Genomic DNA, 20,713 nt, shown 5'->3' on the forward strand with positions numbered 1-20,713 from the left:
TATCAACTCACCTTGGAGTGACACCAGCTGGCACACTCAGCTGTTTTCAGCCAGTATATGGATATGATAGGAGCAATGTTTTGGGGGGTGTGTCTGTTGGGAGTAGCACTGAAATAAGAGCTCATGTTTTTAGAGTTCTAGTGTGCTTTTTATTTATTTATCTAAGAACAAGATGCATATTTAAAGGTACAGTGTGTAGGATTTAGGAGGATTTATTTGCAGAAATTGAATATAATATACAAAAGTTTTCATTAGTGTATGATCACTAATCGACCAAGAATCATTGTGTTTTCATTAGCTCAGAATGAGTCCTTCATATCTACATAGAGAGCGGGTTCTCTGCACAGAGTCCGCCATGTTGCTCCGCCATGTTTCTACAGTAGCCCAGAACGGACAAACCAAACACTGGCTCTAGAGAGAGCCTTTTGCGTTTTTATGTTAACTGAGAAGTTCTCCGACACACTTGGAAAGGGAGGAATGAGCGGAGGGGTATTCAGTTGGTTGCAATCTGCAACCTCACCACTAGATGCCACTAAATCCTACACACTGGTCCTTTAAGAGAAACGGTGCACAGAGGTTATTTTTTTCAGCATTTAATAAATAAATAAACAAATGTATTTATTTAAAAAATAGATAAATAAATACATTTAAAAAAAAATTCAAAAATGTTAAAATAAAAATAAAACATTGTACAATTTACTCTTCATTCCTTGGGTAGTAAATTATTTATTGACTATTGATAAAGCCAGATAGTGAAGACTTAAACTAATTATAAATGGAGCATTAATAGAAAGTGATAATAAGATTTCTAAAAGTTTTTTTTCCTGATGAGAATTCTACACATTTCTGAGATGTGGTGACACTGCTCTGCTATATCTTTGAGTCTATGTGTCACCGCTCCTTTTCTTAGGAAATCTGCTTTTCTTATATTATTATTGCTGTGACAGTCGTAGTTTAGAATTTTCAGCATTCTACCCTTTAACCTTTCGTGTTTAAGAGGTTGAACTGTAATTATCCTTCATTGCGAGGAAGACATTAGCCAAAACATTTGTGCTTGTTAGTCTTCTCCTGTCTATGAGTCGATACACAGAAACTGAGAACCTTAAAAGGTTTCCAGACTCTTATTGTTTGCATATTTCTTGTGAGAGCCAGCCTCCCTCTCAAATCACTCATTCTGCTGGTTTTCATGCAGCACTTAAATAAGAAACAGTGCAGTGAATCTTTGTTTTTTTTGTCTTTTATTGTGAACCACTTTGTGACATCAGTCTGGAAAATTGCTATACATTAGTTACTTTTCTTTACTTTATCAGGTGTGGCACAGAACACCGATCAAAATAACCAAATGAAAACCTGTTTCAAATATAGATGTTATTCTGCTGTAGACTCACAGAGGACGCTGCATCAGCAGTTTCTAATATTTTGTGTATGTAAACGACTCTACAGTATGAGAAACATTGTTTTTTGCACTATATGAAAAGCTGCAGGATTCAAAATGGAGAATTTGGTGTTTGGTCATTTGGTCTTGGAAAGTGATGTCAATATGTGACTTCTCCTGAGGCCTCCAACACCCCAACACAACATCACTTTATGATGAGAGTGAGTCATGGTTCCACGGCAGATAGGATCTGTGGGAACGTCACGTGGAGGCAGTTTAGGTTTGTGATTAGACTATCAAAAACATGTAAATGTGTCTGAGTCTGTCAGGGCAGACACAGAACAGGTTCATAAACAGCTGATTCTGTTCCAGCGTCTCAGTCTGGAGGCTGGGGCTGGAAAAGCTGTGTGATCATAGTGAATGCTCAAAACAAGAACAACCTTTCTGACCTTGAAAAAGTGATGCCTGCTCTATTAATTTAAAAACAGCTGGTAGCTCAAGTGTGAAATAAACTCGCCTTTAAAGGAATACTTCACTCACAAAATGACCATTTGTATATCAATTAGTCACCCTGTGTTGCCTTGAATTGACTTACTATTTAAAACACTTATTTAAATAATCTCCCATGGACGAGTAGCGCGCCTATGCAAGTGTGAGACTGTTAATGCATGCAAAGTGTTTTAAATAAGGTTTTAGCAAAGATGCATGTGTTTGGGAAGTAGTGAGCATACATCTGGATAAATGAGACTTGGATTATGCTGCACGAGTTGTGTGAGAGATTGTAAACGGATGTTTAGAGTTTTGCTGCTGTTTAACGAGGCCCTCATTTACTTCAATTCATCAAGACTCTTCTCCGTTTTTTGACTCTTCGTTCACCGAGGAGGCGTGCGATCAAGAATTAAAGGTAACACAGGGTGAGTAATCGATTTATAAATGGTCATTTTGGGGGTGAAGAATAGGATAGGAATCCAAGAGTCTATAAGGCATGATGAAGGCTTTAGACTGGATTAATTACAGGTTTATGATGATGGTTATCAGGTGAATGTAGTTAATTCACTGACTGACAACAGAAACAAAGTAGGAACTGATAAAACAAATATGCACACAGTGGAAGTTATGTCATTTCCTGTCAGATACATATATTTACCACACACAGGATATGATGGAACTATCACATGTGTTTAGCTCAGTGGACACGAGACTGATAGGAACCCCTGACTCATCACAGTATGGAAGGCAGTAATGGTGGAATATAAGTACTACTAATAGCAGCAGCAGCAGCAATAGTAGTAGGAGTACCAGTATGTAGTTTCACCAACAGATAACATCAGTAGTATCCTCGTAATATTAGTGGTATTAGTAGGGTTTACTTGCCAGAGGGGAGGCCAGAGGTCAAAGGTCAGGGTAAGCTGCTGAACACTTTAGGGACTATTATTCCCTGAGTAAGGGCCAGTAGGTGTATCATCAGTTGTAGCATGCAGCATGTTTGGAAGCCATAGTAGTAGTTGTTGTAGTTATATAGTAAATTTATTACATTATCATTAACTGCTGTTATAATAATGTATTTATGTGTGTATCAGTCTATGGATGAAGGTCAAAGGTCAGGGTTCTCTTCAAAATGCTTTACCCTGCAGCCAGACATTTGTGGCTGAAACATACTAGAAAACAACTTCAACGTGTTCAGGAATGTCCCTAAAATTAACTTGTATTTAAAAACATCACACTGCTTTGTTTCATGGTGTGATTGGCTTGTTGTATTTCTGTAACTATATTCCAGTCACTAACAACACAACACAGTCAGCACAAGTCAAAGCAGCTGAGTTTCACAGGGCAAAGCTGCACACCAGAAATGTTTTATTTTTTTAATTTCAAAATAAGAGTCCATGTCTTTAGCTTGCAGTTTTGACATACAGTACAGTGGGGGAAATTTGCCCTCAGTACATCTTGAGAAACACATATAAAGCAACCTCTTACATTAGTCACTCAATATTTATGCACCATTACTGCATTATTGTTTACAAGTTACAGAATCAGTCTGACTTATAGATATTGTATATTGTTGTTCCTTGTTGTATTGTTTATATATATTATTTTTACAGATATTTATCTTCTTTCATCTACTTGTATGTACTGTACATAACAGCTATATATCTATGTTTGCTGTTTGTTTTGTTCAGCTTCATTGTCCTTGTTTTTAGCTGTATTTCTATTTTACATTGAGAACAACAAAAAAACTGAGTCAAATTCCTGGTATGTGTCCTCCCACCTGGCCCATAAAGCTGATTGTGAATCTGACATCCTCCCAGCTTGTGTACTAAAGTTAAGAGGAGAACCGTGGCTGGGTTTGTTCATTTCAAAATAACAAAGAAGGACAAAAAAGGGTGTGTACCTGAGATGCTCATGTTAGAGAACAAAAGCCTTCTGTGCATTCAGAACTGAAGATAATTGTAGGTATTTAGTGCTGAAGGTCTACAGTATGCAGCAAGGTAGTTAAAGTAAATAGTATCAGTGGTAGTAATCTCACAGCGCTGCTCACACATGGAGTACGGAACATCACAATTTTACTTTTGTGATATACAAAACCCTGCTGTTGATGAATGAATATCGGGTGGAGATGCTGTGCAGGCCTGCAGGTCTACCAGCGAAGCCTCAGGTCATGTTCCATCGACCCAGAGCTCATCTCTGTATAGGAAAAGTGTCTTGTGCAATCTTAGCAAAAGTGATTTACGAGAGCTTTTCTGGCACTCAGCTGCAGATCCCAACCACACTCATCTCCTGTGACAGAAGAAGAAACCACACACAGAGAAATTACCTTGAGGAAAAAAAATGTCTTTATTTTGGTCAACACATTTGAGGCTGTTAAAGCAAAAGCTTCGAAACGAGTAAATCCACAAAGCAACAGTTCAAAATGATCCAGAAAATTAAAATTGAACAAATAAAAGTATTTTTACTGACAGATGCATGTCACATTATGATTTATTTGTCTAAATGGATATACTTTTTTGAAAAATAGCTGGGGTCGATTAGCGCTACATGGTGTTGCCAAGGGGAGAAAAAGCTTTAGCCACACACCTGCGTCTTCCAAAATTGCATACCTCGAATCTCCTCTAAACACAAGCATATTGGCTGGCAGCTTAACAGCAGTCTAGCATCAGTGAAAGGATTAAAAAGCTCTGACAGAACTGCTGCCTTCAGTTGTCAGCTGGAAACAAAACATCACGTCATATCAGAGGGTCTGATTCTCTGGGGTTTAGAAGTTCGGCAGGTTAGCGCGCGGCGCAATGTTGAGTAACAAGTTAGCATTGTCGAAAACTGCATACTGTAACTGTAACAAGCTTATTGGTCCATACGCCCGCTTTGTGACAATCTGTATTTTAGTGAAGTGATAATTTCACCTTTAATTCCTGAAACCATAAGAATGTGTCCGCCTGATGTTGGAATAGCACTTTACCAGGGAAGTTTCGCAATACATTTAGATGACCAGTGATGTAACAATGGATCAAATGAATACATGAACTGTAACAACGTATACCCATACAACGGTTCGTACGAAAAGTTATTTTGTTACTTTTGTTACGAATGTTCAGATTGTGCCTGTGCAAGCAACAAACTACTTGGTTAGGTTTAGGAAAAGATCGTGATTTGGGTTGAAATAAGTATGTTTGAAATACTTGGTTAAGTTTAGGCAGAAAAAACTACTTGGTTAGGTTTAGGAAAAGTAAGTAAGTTGCGTTACTTGAGTACGGAATTTAGGTTAGAAATAAGTCATTGTTTGGGTTAAAATAAATATGGAAGTAGTGCTACTTAAGTACGGAAGTTAAGTAACAAATTAGTCAACGTGGACTTCTGGTTTCGAACGGGACACAAACACTGGTCTCCTGAGTGAAAGTCCAGTGTTTTTAGACCCACCCATCCACCCCAACCTCCTTGCTACATGGAGTTTATTGCTCTTTATACTACGTCACCTGTCCTTGCTCACGATTATGTGGATTACGTGGGATATATTCAAGTGCAATAATTTTCGGAGGTATAGCTATAAACAGTGAGAGCAGCCTGACTGTAAATGTAATATGTGTCACTTTCAGTGATAAACCCACAGAGATTTATCAGCCAAGTCTGCAGCTCTACTGAGCTTTTTGAGCCTCTTTTAGTTCACTGATTTGGTTTAACAGCACTTTAGCTGAATGGTTCGATCTCCGTGACCTCATCAACCCTGTTTCAAGAAGCAGCAGGCAGCTATTTTCAGAAAACAAGCTCTGATAAACCCACTGCACACTACTGTACCTGCCCAGCACCAAACAGGAGACAAGTATGGATCTGACACTCAGCTCCATAACGGTTACACCGATTCTCTCTATATCTCCTTCAAAATTTTAGATTGTACAGCTCATAGCAAGTGGGAACCGTGCAGGCTTGTACCTTAAACTCAACTTTTACTTCCACTGCAAAAAAAACAGATAAAAATCATGTTTCTGTCTGATCCCTTCTGGCTGTAGAAATATTAAACCCAGCCTACTAACCAAAATAGCAGAGCTGAAGCAAACAACAACCTCTATATTAAATATGCATGTACCGGAGTCTCAGCTCAACCGAGGCTTCAACCAAACACAGTACGAAATGTGGAACGCCTTCATCACCCTGTAGCTACTCAAGTGAAGTCCTCTTAAGTCAGATACCGCCAAATGTCGAGAATTGGTTGCTGCATAAATAATAAATTAGAAAGCCACCCCTTCGATGATATCCAATCCTTGTTTTTGACATAGTTCAATAACATGTTACAGTAAAACAACTCTATAGCTATGTTGCGTACAGCTGACGTCCATATAAAAGCAAATGCCCGTTATTATAGCCAATGCACTGTGAAATCAACACAGCAGATGACAGTAAAATAAGCCTGAAAATGTGCAACAAGCTGCATCTTAGCAATTAATATTCATATGAACTCCTCGCAGATTCAGTTCATTACATTCAACTTCTAGCTGAATTAATCGCAATATATACATTATATGAAAAAGCAGAAATATTACATCTCTCAGCAAGTCAGCAGTATGTTTGCCTTCCTTAACAACAACACCGTTACACTCCTCCAACTGATCCCACGGCTCTCTCAGCCACAAAGTAATGGAATGACAAGAATTATTTTTGGGTCACAATCTACAAAACAAGTCCATGTTGGGTGGTGCACATGAGCTTTTCATAAAGTCTCACACATTATCAGGAACATTTACTTTCCTATAGTGATGTGAGTGAACCTTGAAAACCTACGTGCATGGATTTGGTGGATTACAGGTTAAATGACATTAAGGCATATAGGTTAAAACCGAGGTCAATTTGGTAAGAAAGTATTTTTTTTATAGATTTCTAGGTATGGTATAACTATTGTTTTAACAGTATTTAATGAATATATTTCAATATGTATCAAGTCCTCACTAAACATTGAAATATATTCAATTATATGTAACATAGATGTCGCTTCATCACCAAATTTAGCCCAGCGTTGAAGATGTATTTTCCCTGCAAATGATCAAATTCGTATTGCTTACTGAGCCTGATTCTTTATAAATGTATAGTTATATAAATACTCTGATCAGGACTCTTCAAGATTTCACATTTGACTTTATAAAGAGCTCATGTGTTCCACTATAAGCATCATTCACTCGGTTTGTCTTTCTACAGTCCTACAGTTCTTTGCTCCTCAGGGGGACAGAGAGGTGGTCTGCATCAGTACTCTGTGGTTTGCACTTGAACGGAGGACAGGCTCTTTCCCATACTGTGGAAGAGTGGCGTTATGAACATGTCTGTCAGACTCCTCCACACCACCTTGAACGATGGTAAAAGCATCACGACGCTCTGGATCACCGGCATCACCAACCTGGAAGGACAAGGTCAAAAGGTCACTTCAGAACAGATGCTGAGAAATAGAAATTATGCTTTCAGACAGTGCAATAAATGAGGGTAATATTATACTTTTCTTGTTTATGTTTGCTTGAATTGTAATTACATTTCTTGGAGGATGACTTGTTTTCACCTGACCTAATGAGCTCATCTACAGAGGGAAATGTTTGCGTTTGAGCAATACTGAGATGTAAAGACCTTGGCATTGTAGGTTGCTGCAAACAATGGGATACGTTGAATATCAACGTTTCTGAACCCAAACATTTTTCATAAATACATTCCATATCAGCCTCATATCACAGTGGCGGAGACATACAATGCCACGTGGTTAACAAAACTACTCGGTTAAGGTTAGAAAAAAACATCAAGGTTTGTGTTAAAATTATGATGTAAAAGCGCAACGTAACAGCGTAACGTAACAGCGTAACGTAACAGCGTAACGTAACAACACTAACAACGTAATTATCATTAATAAACAACAACCGCCCTTAGCACACCCTCTTACGTAATGTAAGGTAACAAGCATAACAACATTAAGTAAAATGATACGTAAAACAACGATGCGTAAAACAATGATACGTAAAACAACGATGCGTAAAACAACGATGCGTAAAACAGCGATGCGTAAAACAGCGATGCGTAACAAGCTTAAAGTCAACGTTTCCTTTTGGTTTCACATGGGACATGAACAGCGGTCTCTCAGTAAAAGTTCTGTGTTTCTTTGACCCATCCACCACCCTTAGAGGACTTTCACGCTTGTTATACTCACTATTATACCACAGAACTTTCATACTACGTAGCTTTCAATAACGGTTGCTCGATATACTATGCCACTTGCTCTGCGCATCACTTGATATACTATGTCTATACTACTAGTTTCATATGATACCAATATCTTCACTCTAGCTTTAAAAGTCGGTGGCAATCCTGCGGGTTAATAAAGGCATAATCCGGATTTGAATATTAATGTTTGGGTGCATTTGCACCATCTTTAGATTAATGTCTAATGTAAAAAGAACTGTATCATTTTGTTACATTCCTGCAGCTTGTGACTTCCCCTCTAATGTATTACATAAAATAAAGGTGTGTTGTGAACGCGGTGTCCTCCTTTAGAGCAGCACCCCTCCCTCTGTGTGGTGTCCCTTCCTGACATTCTTCATGTATTGACCAGCTCAGTGTCACCACTCAGTTCTCTATTGATGAATACCTGTGGTTGAAGGAAGAATCATGCTGAGCTCGTGACCTCACCTAGGTGAAAGGTCACGGCTACAGTAACTCTGCAGCGCTCTATCTGCATTAGAAGAATGTCCCACTCTGGTCTGCAAACAGGCCTGTATATTGCTGCTAGAATGCCAGCTAGCCGGCAAAGGGCACAGGGCGTTTCTTCCCCCCCAACTACCAGTGGAACTCAACATTCCTCCCAACTTTCCATAGAGCGCTTAGTTCTGGACATAACGTGTTGTTTCATCAAGTGTTAATAAATGGACTCTTTGGGAACGCATGCACGATTTGCTCGAAAACCTGGAGGCACCTGGTTTAACTTGATGCAGACGCATATGGCCGACATAAGCATGACATCATTATCCAAATAAAAGTATAAAAACAAAACGCTGACAAAATGTTTCAACGTCATACTATGTGTGATGTTAACGGTATAAATAACTTCTCTCAATGTTTGTCTAAAGAGCCAGAAGCTGGCATGTTGCCCCTGAGGAAAAAAATGTTCCTAAAGACAATTAACTGTGTTTTTGGTGCTCTAAATAGAGTTTTAAGGGATATTAACATACTTAAATAGATTGTTGAATCACTACAAATATAATCTTTATAGTATTTGCAGCACTTAGTACAAATTTTATGGTTATTTTTTCAATGTATTTTTTTGAGGGCTGTCAAAGTTAATGCGATAATACTAAATAACGCTCCAAACTTACGCTAAATTTTGGCGAGGAATAACTAGCACGGCCATTTTCAAAGGGGTCCCTTGAGCTCTGACCTCAAGATATGTGAATGTAAATGGGTTCTATGGGTACCCACGAGTTTCCCCTTTACAGACATGCCCACTTTATGATAATCACATGCAGTTTTGGGCAAGTCATAGTCAAGTCAGCACACTGACACACTGACGTGTTGTTGCCTGTTGGGCTGCAGTTTGCCATGATATGATTTGAGCATATTTTTTTTATGCTAAATGCAGTAGTGAGGGTTTCTGGACAATATTTGTCATTGTTTTGTGTTGTTAACTGATTTCCAATCATAAATATATACATATATTTGCATAAAGCAGCATATTTACCCACTCCCATGTGGATAAGAGTGTTAAATACTTGACAAATCTCCCTTTAAGGTACATTTGGAACAGATAAAAAATGTGTGATTAATCATGATTAAATATTTTAATCTCTTTGGAGTATACATTTATTGGCAATTTTTTTTTATATTAGTATATTATACCATGGCATCACTTAAATATGATGTTTGGTTACTATTTTCTGACACATAATAATTTCTTGTAAGGGCACCATTTGGCACTGTGCCACAACAGCCAGGCTAAAACACACACAGCACCAAACAGAAACCTGCATGGATGAGACTCGAGAGGAGAACTTCTCCCTACCAGATGTGGATGCAGCTGAGCACCGCGAAGACCAGTCCGAGGATGAAAGCCATGGGCACGGCCAGCAGCGTGGTCAGCAGCCGGTAGAAGATGAATTTGACCAGCTCGAACACGGCGTGGCTTCCTATCCACACTTTGTCGAAGCTGTGAGTGGAGATGGGCTCTGCGATGACATCTTCAAAACCGACCTGTCAGATCAACACAGAGTCAGTGACACACACACACACACACCAACCCGGTACACACACACATACACAATGAGCAGGTTGTCCACCAATCGGAAGGTCGGTGGTTCGATCCCCGGCTGCTCCGGGTCACATGTCAATGTGTCCTTGAGCAAGGCATAGCCATCGGTGTGTGAATGAGTATTTAGATTCTCATGGGCAAAGTTGGCACCTTAGTAGCCTCTGCCATCAGTGTATGAATGTGTGTGTGAATGGGTGAATACTATATGTAGTGTAAAGCGTTTTGAGTGGTCGGAAGACTAGAAAATAGCTATAGAAATGCAAGTCCATTTACCATTACATGGACCCAAGCTGTTGACTAGCAATGTTAATGCAATTCTGTTGTCAAAATGCGCTAAAACGGAGCGTTTCAGACAGAGGGGTAAATACAGGTAGACAGTTTGAGGAAAATAAAGTTTTTTTTTAACATTAAAGCATGTAAAAATGTTCTAGTAGAAACACAAAATACAAGTATGACCTGAAAATGAGCACAATATGGGACCTTTAAAAACAACAGATGATGGATTGACGCGCAGGCAGCCACTTCCAGGTATTCAAGCTGCAGATTTCCAATCTCACAGTTTGTTCCATGAAAACAATAAAGTCACATTACAAATCACTTTAGATAAGTCAACTTGACAATCGCTTCCTTTGTGTAGTTTCACTTTCAACGCGTAATTCCCTCTCCATGTACCGGGCTTTACCTTCAAGTGCGCGTTGATGTCGTTTGGATCTCGGTCCGGATCCTCCGTGTACACGTTTCCCTTCTTCTTCTTCTTCTTCTTCAGAATGGGCTCTATCGATCTGTTGAACTCATCTTCGTCCATAATTATACTGGTGTCCAGTTTTTCCTTTTCCAGACCCATGATGTCTACTCCTCAGACGGTGCAGAGAGAGCGGCAGCAGCTGGTGACGGAGCTCTCTGGTGCTCTCTGCGCCGGACTGTGCGCAGAACGCCCCGTATGGAAAGCAGCGCAGCGTGGGGCCGAGAGGAGACACACAACGAGCTCTAGAGTCACATCCCAGGGTCTGTTTCATCAGCTACTGGCACTACTGTGCAGTGTACTGGCCTCCAGTCATGAGCCATGGAGACCCAGGAGTCCTCCTCAGGGTTTAAAGACACCAACCCTCTTCATGTAATTCAGCATGATTAGTACAGAACAGCCTGCAGGATCCTTTTTTTTCTCTTTTTATAACTGAAGGACTAAGCTTTTTTATAAAAAGTGGTTAGTTAGGTGGAGACTTTTCTTTTTCTAACATAAGTAGTGATGTTTTGGAAAATGTAACAACCTGCACTTTTGAATTATGTTGCAGAAAACATCAGTTAACAGTTTCACTCAGGCGTTTTGTTTAGGAAAGAAACACCCACAAGTTTATTTTCACAACACCTTGTTAACTATAAAAGCCGGGTTATTATTGCTGCTGTAGCTGAACACACTGTTCTACCTGTTGAGTAGATTTACCACAACTGTTCCTTTTTGGTCTGGGTGGATTTATTAGTCTGTGGCCGTGTAATGCTCTGAACACACCAGCCAGCATTGTTAGAATAACTGCAGGTTCCTGGATGGAGATGAACTATCTGAGGACAGAGGTCTGACCCCACGTTCTCATTATATTAAAGATCGACATCTGTATTTTTCAACCTGGATCCTTTTTTCCCATGGTTTTGAGTCTAACTGACTAATGGGGACAACAATTTCTGAAACTGGTCCAGTATTGAGGGAGAGCGCTGCAGACGGCAGCTGCTCACAGGCTGCAATATGATGCTATTGGGGCAAGCTGGCACCGTCATTTACATCCACTAAAAGTGCTTGTTTTTGCCATGACAGGCTCTGATTGTTATTATAAGTGTCTGATATTATGGAAAGAGTCTCGCTCAAGGAGAAGCCTCGTTGGGAAATCTTGTTTAATTCGAGACAGGTTATAGTCACGATACTGTGTGTATGTATGTTTTCATGTTTGTGCAGTGGCTTCTAAAGGCAATGTGGGACGGTGGGAGTGGGACGCATTATTGGCAGGCGCCAGAAGAAAAGAGAGAATTGGAAACTTGAACATTTTCAACTTTATGCAACAAAAACTAAATTCACTTCCAAAAAGATTTGCCAAAGACAAAGTAAAAGTGATAAAGAGGTGGGTCGGGAAGTTTTGTCTTATCCATGTATGGATACATGATACAAGATTATGTTTAGTTTCTGGGTCTCTTCTTTTAAGCATCTCTTGCCTCCAAGATCACAGATACAAACATTATGAAGTGCTTTCAGAGGGCAGCTTTTCAAACTACAAAGCTCCAATAACAAAAAAGGAATCAAAATACACTACAAATAAAGATCCTGAATTGCATTAACATTTGTATTTATTCAGTCAAGTCGCTCCAGTGCAGCACTCTGCACAATGTTTGTCTCACTAAAAGGCCAACCCGCATGCAGTCCTCTGCACTTTGCATCTCATTTGTTGATGCGGCCGGTCCAGCATCCTGCCTATTGATGATCAACTTGTAAACAGAACCCTCTTTTGTTTAGACATCAGGGCCTGGACATAACGCACAGAGACAAAAAAAAGTAGGGCAGGACGGTGAGTGACAGCAAAGCAGACACACAGCAGGCAGAACAGAGGAGTGCTGGGCATTCAGAGCGATGGGGGTGACCCCTGGCTCCGAACACGGCGACAATACAATGCCACAAAAGTCCTGGATTAACACACAGAGGAGGATTCTGACAGACAAGCATTCAGCGAGGGGAAACCTGGCTGGCCGGCCTGAGGGTGAGATGGGGAGAGAGGACAGTGTTGACATGAGAGTATATGAGTGTGAAAGAGAATAGAAGCAGAGGAAGTTATTGCCTTTGGTTTGTGTTACTGTTTGGACACCAATGGCGTGATGAGATCATAACAAATGTTTGCTCTGCCAGCAGCAGGGCCTAATAAGCATGCACATGTTGGTCAGTCAGTCTGCCCAACAGTTTGTGCATTTTTCAACAAATAGTGGCTAAAGAGTGACATGAAATATGGAACAGATTTGCAGAGACTCAGAGGAGGATAATGATGATGACCTCCTGACATTTAGCTCAAGTCAAAATTTCTCTTTGTTCCGTATTTATGGCAACCTAACACGGTTTGTTACACAGAACCACCTGAGAAGCCGCCATTGTAAACTGTTCGGAAAAGGGCAGGCACTTTTTAAAAAAATGCTTGGCAGGTAATGGAAGAACCATCTGTCAATCAAACTCTTGCTGAAGCCAGTCAGGAGAAGAACCAAAACATCTATTCCATCGAGAAAATCCTTCAGTGCCTTCTTTGTCTCTTCTTTCAATGAAGAAATTCTCTCCAGTTCTGAAAGAACTGATGCTGTTGCAGCATCTACACTAACCTCTTCAGGAGATGCCGTTTTTGTTTACAACGAACAGTCACCTCTCTGTGTCACATCACACACTCCTTGTTCACAAAGAACAATTAGTAAAATCGGGGATTTATACTGTAGGTCAAAAAGCATAAACAAATGATTGCATACGATAAATAGCCTGCTAACTTTACTTTGTTTCAAATTCCGATTCTTTGTGGGTGTCGGTGAGACCGTCTTCCTGTGCTTCATACTGGAATCTAGTCATCGGAAGCTTTGGACGTTCACAAGAATATTCGATTCACACGTTTTAATGAAAATGCTAAAAGCTTGACTCTTTATTAGGAGGGAGGGAAGCTAATCGGCATCGGAGAAGCAAATGGTATGGGAGAAATTAACGGCATCGGAGAGGCTAACGGCATCGGGGGAGGCTCACCGTATCGGAGAAGCAAACGACATGGGAGAAGCTAGCAGCATTGAAATCTGCAGCTAAAGAATCCGCAGTGACTGTCAAGGTTGTTGATAATCGAGTTGATGCCCTGGAAGACAAGGCCGTGAGTGACCCTAAACAGCATAAATATAGGCTGTCACAAAGGAAACTGACTACCTAGAAAACCAAAGTAGAAGAAATAACATTGTTAGAGATGGAGTCGAAGGCGACAACTTGCGGGAAATCTGAGCTGAAACAGAAGTGAAAGTATGTGACATTTTAATCAATAATGTCAAACTAGACCCTGTTTTGCTCTAGTTCATTTCTGTGCAGTATTTATTTGCAGGTGTTGAGTGCTGCTGCTGCTGCAGCTCCACTACAGGCGTCACCGGCTGACCTTCTTCTGGCCTGCATCCCTCTCGTTCCTGCAGGTTAATATTTAATGAATTCACCAAACGGCCACATTCCAGGACATCCCGGCCAGCGTTCCCTTGAGGACCTGCGTCCTGATGCGGAGCGGCGTGGAACGTTTCCTCTGATTTCACTGGGAACAAATGCGTATTTGTCCAGGAGTTTCCAGGGGGAACAATGATATCAGCGCACCCGCAGCGCACAGGGATTTCCTGTTACACCCAAAGTACCCTCATCTCTGTGGTCTGAAACACACATCACCTTAAGGGTGTTTTTGTGCCTTTACTTGTGTGCATGTGTTTGCATTCAAGTGTGCATGTGTGTATAAATGTAAGTGTAGCCTACATGTGTGTATAAATGTATGTGTGCAGGTTTCTGTACTCTGTATGTGAGTTAAAGGAAACACCCACACTTTCCTTCACTCTCCATCTCAGGACGTGTTTTTACAGTCCAACACTCAAATTTATTAAAAGCATTCTGACTTAATCTCAGATTTCATCATTTAATAGTTTCAAAGGAATCAAAACGATAAAGTGTCCATGAATATGAGGTGTGAGTTCATACAAGTCCTTCTCCGCATTGAGGAGTTTGGTTTATGCCTTCTTTTGGTAACACTCATTGACTTCTGCTTCTTCACAGAATCTTTTGTTTGTGCGCCCTCTGGCATTTTGGAGAATACTGCAAAGAACAACATCTTTTGTGTGCTTGTTGTGTGCGCATCATCTGTGGAGGTCTGCGTCACAGTGCCTCGCGCAAGCATAAACACAGCTTAATGTCTGCCCTGATGCAGATGATCTCAAGGTGTTCTCAAAAAAGCCTAAAGACCAGAGTTTCTGGCTGCCAATATCTAGGGAAGAATATCCTGGAAGTTCAATTCCTCACCTCTCTTAAGCCCTAAAGAAAGAGCGTCGTCACACCCTGATTGGCCAAGAGGGGAAATGCAACAGACTGCTCTCAATTCTTAATCAGGAGTCAGTCTCCACACCTTGATCAACAGGTGATCCGAATAACCCTCCAATCAACTCTGTGACATTCAGCTAAAATTAATTGGGAAAAGGGAAAGTACCAAAGAATGAGGGACTACTAAAGCGTCTACAAAACTTTCTGCTCCAACACATTCTTAGTACACGTTATCTGAAGCATTTATTCCCCAGATAATGAAGGAAATCACTTCTACCTTTTTTATTTATTGTAGAAAATCATTAAGAGATTTGCATCATGATAATTTTGTTGGCAATAAATCGTGAATTTGGCTCCAGATTTGAGCCAAAGCAGAAACATAAATATGTGTGAAACATCTGATAAATGAGACCCAGACTGCTGCAGATATAAAACCCCAAATTTCCACCACTGTGAGAAATGGATGTACGTCAGTTCAAAGTTATTTGGGCAGCTTTTATTTGATGGAGCAGGTTTGTGTTAAAGGTTGCAGATACAGACAAAAACAGATAAAAGCAGAGCTTGTGTGATGGTCTGTGTATAAATATACATTTCTATATTTGTGTGGGAGCACACACACGCGTGATATATTTACCTTAATCCGTGTAGCGTTTGTATGAGGTTGTCTGTTTAATGTAAATTCAGTTTGTGAACGCCTGCAGAGCGGTATGCATGTGCTCTGTGTGTATTTATTTCTGTCGCTGCAGGTTGGTGCCGGCTCTTCTGGGCTGATGCATGGACAGGAGTATCTGTTTTGGAGAGCCAGAGGTCGCTGACTGTCCTAAACCCTGAGGGTCACAAGCATTTAGTGATAATCTGTTGTTCTTTTTTTGCTTAAATACATCAGATAAACATCTCAAATGTTTTGGGGTTTTGGGCAGAAGAGGCGGGGTGAACCAGCCTGGCGTCTGGCATACCCAGCGGCCATTTTCTCTCTGATGCTGCCGTCTCTGCGTGTGACTCATTCAAATTCTTTCCAGTAATAATGAATATTGCTCTCTGGCACAGAGCAGCTGGTAAAGAGTTGGGCCTGTTAAACAAAAAAAATTACCCGAGCTAAATCAAACCAAGGCCTTGTATGCATCAGTCTGCCACAGAGAGAGGTAACATTAAATCTACTTCAATCTCATTTAAATAGCTGTGGAATATATAGAATAAACAACACAGCTGTGATAAATAAAAGGGAAATAAAGCATCTGCAGAGGACGCTGGAATAACATGTACAGGCCTGTTAAAAGCTCTAATGGCATGTGAGGTTCTTAATGTTAAAGAAGTACACAGATACATTAAGTATCACCTTCCATCTTTCTGCGTATCCTGTTTTTCCTGGCAAGTTAACAAGCAATAAACCTGAGTCTCTTCATTAAGGCCAACATTATAGTCCTCACCATCACTGCTCACAGTCAGTAATGCAGCGAGGCCACGCCCTTCATCACCCCGGGCAAGGTAACCTGAGAGAAGGGGACGCTCATCTTTCATGAAGCAGATACAGTAAACCCTGCATGTGCAGGAAAACAACTTTGAGGGTGAGAAGAATTCACAAGGGTTTTTTAAAGAATCCTAATATAGCTGATTAAAATGTTCATTTTGTTGATATTTTGTTAGTATCATAATAGGAGATGGCTTTCATGACGAGATTCTTGTTTTAGACGCTGCTAATTGTAGCCAAAGTGCTGTTTTTTTGGCACAAGCACAAATTCATGTAGCATATGAGGTGTACTGTAAATCAAGTTTGCATAATATTTCATAAGATATAATGTAACACTGCTGTGTGTGCATGTTGAAATGTGACTATAAATTCTTAATAAAATCCAGACGATGATGATTTCCATACAACGCAGCAAGATCAAGAATATTTTGAGCAAACCTTATAATGAAAGTTATAAAGATTTGGATTTGAGTTTGGTTTAGGCAAGAAAACCACTAACTTAGGGTAAGGGAAAACGTCATGGTTGGGCTTATTATTAGATAAGTAACATCGCCTTCATGCAGCACACAAAGAATGTTCTCTCTCATTGATGCTTTAAGTAAAAACCTCAGTCAAAACATACTTAAAGAAAAGTTAATGGACATACTTCTGTGGTAAAAGTACACACAGAGCTCATCACACTCAAAAATAGAAGTACATGTAGCACCTCTCTTCCTGCTCAGCCTTCAGACCTGGTGGTGGATGGATGGAGGAGGAGGATGTCGGCGTTGGAGGGAGGAATGTCCTGACAGGCCCCGACATACTGAGGCACTGACTGTCACATTTGTTCTAGGCAGTGGAAAAAATTTCAACAACAACTTTCAAAGCCCCTCAAACCATTTTCCAAAATAGCCCACAGATCTGTCTCGCAATGTGCTTGGACGCCGTCTGTAAACTCTGTCAGTGTCACCTGTCGCTCTGCTCTCAATCTGCCGGCCGGTCGGAGATAGGACCGTCTTCTTTGACCCATTTGACCCCAAATCAAATGTTTAGTCACATTTGCAATACAAACGCACTTTATTAAAGGGATTATGACTTAAACACAATCCGAGGTGTCCTGATACAAAACATATTTTGGTTGTAAGGTGTTAGATTTCATATTATTATAACCTTTATATAAACAGGGAAGGCCATTGAGAGCAAGCATTCTTTCACAAGGACGCCCTGATTAAGAAAATCAAAGATTTTTGAAAGTTCGCTTTTAAACGCGACCTGCTGTCAACAATAGATTCTATAAAATAAGGTATTCTTGTATCCCCAGAAGTGATCATGTATGAGTCACCCTACTATCAGCTACTTCCATACAGGTTTCCTCTGTGCTCATCAGTTCTCTCAGTGACATCATTTCCTGTTGTTTTGTGGGAAGGGAGCCATCTGCCGTTGTGATGGGTACAAAGCAAACATCATAAAGGCTGATGGGAGCAGTTTTCTGTTGCATTATATTTTGATAAACCTGGATGTGTGTTCCTGTCACACAGGAAGTGAGCATGAAGCTGGTTTGACATCCTCCTGCTCTCAGAGCGAGTGGTTTGTTAATACTAAACCAGAGATAATTCATGAATAACCATCTGTGTACCACACGTTCACAAGCCATCGACCCCAGGCCTCGATCATGTGTGTCTGGGTGTTTTGTTGCAAAGGTTTATAAAGAAGGCACTTTCTCCTAAACCAGGGACTGTGACGTTTAGGACATTTTCACACTTTGGCTGACTGGAGAGATTTTTTTTTTTCCGGACCCAAGGCCTTTGTCCCTGAGAGTTTGGTATGTTTGTTGAAGCTGCTGGTGATCTTGGGTGCAGCCCAGAAAACCCTCTGGTCCAACTCAAAACACTGTCATTGTGTACATTACCAATACAGCATGTATTAATATAAACGTATCATGATCATAATCAAAACATACTTTGATGAGACTTATTATTGTCATTTTACAGTGTGAATGCTGCACTGAGATTACAGCAGAAATGTCTGGTGAGAGCTATGTTGAGCTTTGCACCTCATTTATTAGATGCTGCTACATGATAGCATATCACACAACCAGGTGTGAATACTTTTACTCTCTTTTTCACAGTTATAAATAATATAATAAAGAGTGTCTTCCTGGGCAAAGTTTTGGATTCCTGTGTGTGAAAATAAACTGCAATTATGACTCCTGCCTCCCAAAATACTGAAGAAACAAACCTCTATGAAAAGTCAATGGAATAAAACTGTCCTCAGCCAAGAGCTTCACATTTACCGATGCTAGCCCTCCTTTATTTCCACCACTCTAACAACCTTTTTTTTTCATTTGCTCAACAAACTTTGCACATTGTAAAGCAATATACCAATTTGGGAAGTAAACACTCAACAAAGTCACCAGAATTTTTTTTTGGCATTGTACGTTTCTGCAAACCACGGGATAAGCTGAATGTCGGCTTCTGAATCAAAAATAAATTTAATATCAGCCTCGTATCACGCTTGCAGAAACGTACAATGCCACGTGGTTAACGATTGGTTAGGTTTAGGCAAAAAAACTACTTGGTTAAGGTTAGAAAAAAGATAATGGTTTGTATTCAAATAATAACGCAACAATGTAATGTAACAACGTAACTAGCATAAATAAATAACAACCGACCATGGAAGATTTTCTTACGTAACGCTACGTAACAAGCGTAAAGTCAACATTTACTTTTTGTTTCACACGGGACATGAACAGCGGTCTCCTGGGTGAAAGTCCTGTATTTGTTTGACCCATCCAACAAAGAGGCCCACCCACCCTTAATGGACTTTCTTGCTTTTATATGCTCATTATTATACCACATAACTTTCAATAAAGATTGTTCGATATACTTCATCACTTGCTCTGACCGTATGCACAAAAATCAACATTCAACGTATCCCTGGTTTGCAGAAACACACAATTTTTCCTGGCGACTGGGCTAACTAAAGTGGACTCTATCAAGCACTTACTTTATGAATGACCACACAGGTCTTTCAGTATTCTGCTTTAAATGGAATAATATGAAATGTAGAATAAAAATAATCGGTCTGTATTAGAGAGGAAAATTCATGAAATGTTTTACTTTCTAGAAGTTGTGACTGCAGTTGTAGATTAAGCATTAACTTCTCTCTAAAGACATCCACACTGACAACATATACATTGTTGTATTGAGTATTGTGTGGCGCTGAGAATGAAACCATCTACCAAACAGCACTATAGAAAACTCAGCATTGTAGCTTTGATCACATAGGAAACATTTGAATAGCTTTTTGATCACCTTTCACAATGCCACCCTTTTGTTGGAAACATTACCCATAAAACTGCCTCTTGTGCCGTCATGTGTCGGACTCATAACATAAAAATGGAAAATATGACCTCACGCTGAGAAGGAGAGCTGTGTGCACCTGTCACTGCTTTTTTCTCCTTCGCTGAAACATAAACACCCAGAACTACAGGGACCCCGGGGGGAAAATGATCACTCACGTATGTAGTTGTGCGGGTTATTATGCTCATATCTAGTGAAACTACAGAGTCACTAATGCAGCACGTATCTCAAAGAGAAAATAGCAACAACATAATTTGCGCTGCATCCCCTCTAATCGTTTGGTAACACCCTGTCATCCCGGCACTGATAGAGATTTCACGCCTCGTGCCAAGGGGATGTAATTCCCTCTCACGGATGGCAGACAAAGAATTGCTCTCTTAAGTGATGAGTGTTGGCTCCAACCAGGTGTGAGACACTGATGTTTTTCTCCCTCGTTGAAAGTGATTTCGGATCACGTGAAGGTGAAGGATGACAGCACTGGAAGGTATGTAGAGCAGCTGTTGGGTCATGTACTGTACCACACTGGTACAATGTTTCTAGTGTTGTTGAGTCAGCCATGGAGCTGACAGACCCACCGAACAACTGGCAACCTTATTATTGAGCGGTTTTGGAGAAAAGTATTTGGGCATGGAAACAAAAACATTATAGCTTCAGGTAACAGTTTCCACCTTCATTCCAGTCAACCTGAGATATGTATACGTCATTTGGTGTTATCAGATAT

General features: G+C 40.3%; 1 protein-coding gene across 1 annotated transcript; it reads right to left on the minus strand.

Moving 5' to 3' along the window:
* Window positions 1-4,183: 4,183 nt before the first annotated feature.
* Window positions 4,184-11,207, minus strand: cav2 (caveolin 2). Its single transcript, XM_074633665.1, has 3 exons — window positions 10,813-11,207; window positions 9,885-10,072; window positions 4,184-7,247 (listed from the first exon to the last, which is right to left on the minus strand). The coding sequence occupies exons 1-3, from the start codon at window positions 10,972-10,974 to the stop codon at window positions 7,097-7,099; spliced, it is 501 nt and encodes a 166-aa protein (XP_074489766.1). The 5' UTR covers window positions 10,975-11,207; the 3' UTR covers window positions 4,184-7,096.
* Between the last annotated feature and the right edge of the window lie 9,506 nt (window positions 11,208-20,713).

The sequence above is a fragment of the Sebastes fasciatus genome, chromosome 4 (assembly GCF_043250625.1).
Source record: "Sebastes fasciatus isolate fSebFas1 chromosome 4, fSebFas1.pri, whole genome shotgun sequence".
In the NCBI taxonomy this organism is placed as follows: domain Eukaryota; kingdom Metazoa; phylum Chordata; class Actinopteri; order Perciformes; family Sebastidae; genus Sebastes; species Sebastes fasciatus.

What these genes read in the sequence shown, in the direction of transcription:
- cav2 (XM_074633665.1), bottom strand. Translation starts at nt 10,974, where the DNA reads ATGGGTCTGGAAAAGGAAAAACTGGACACCAGTATAATTATGGACGAA. An exon ending in ACATCAACGCGCACTTGAAG is followed by an intron (nt 10,073 to 10,812) that starts GTAAAGCCCGGT and finishes TTGATCTGACAG; the next exon opens with GTCGGTTTTGAAGATGTCAT. An exon ending in CTCAGCTGCATCCACATCTG is followed by an intron (nt 7,248 to 9,884) that starts GTAGGGAGAAGT and finishes TTGTCCTTCCAG; the next exon opens with GTTGGTGATGCCGGTGATCC.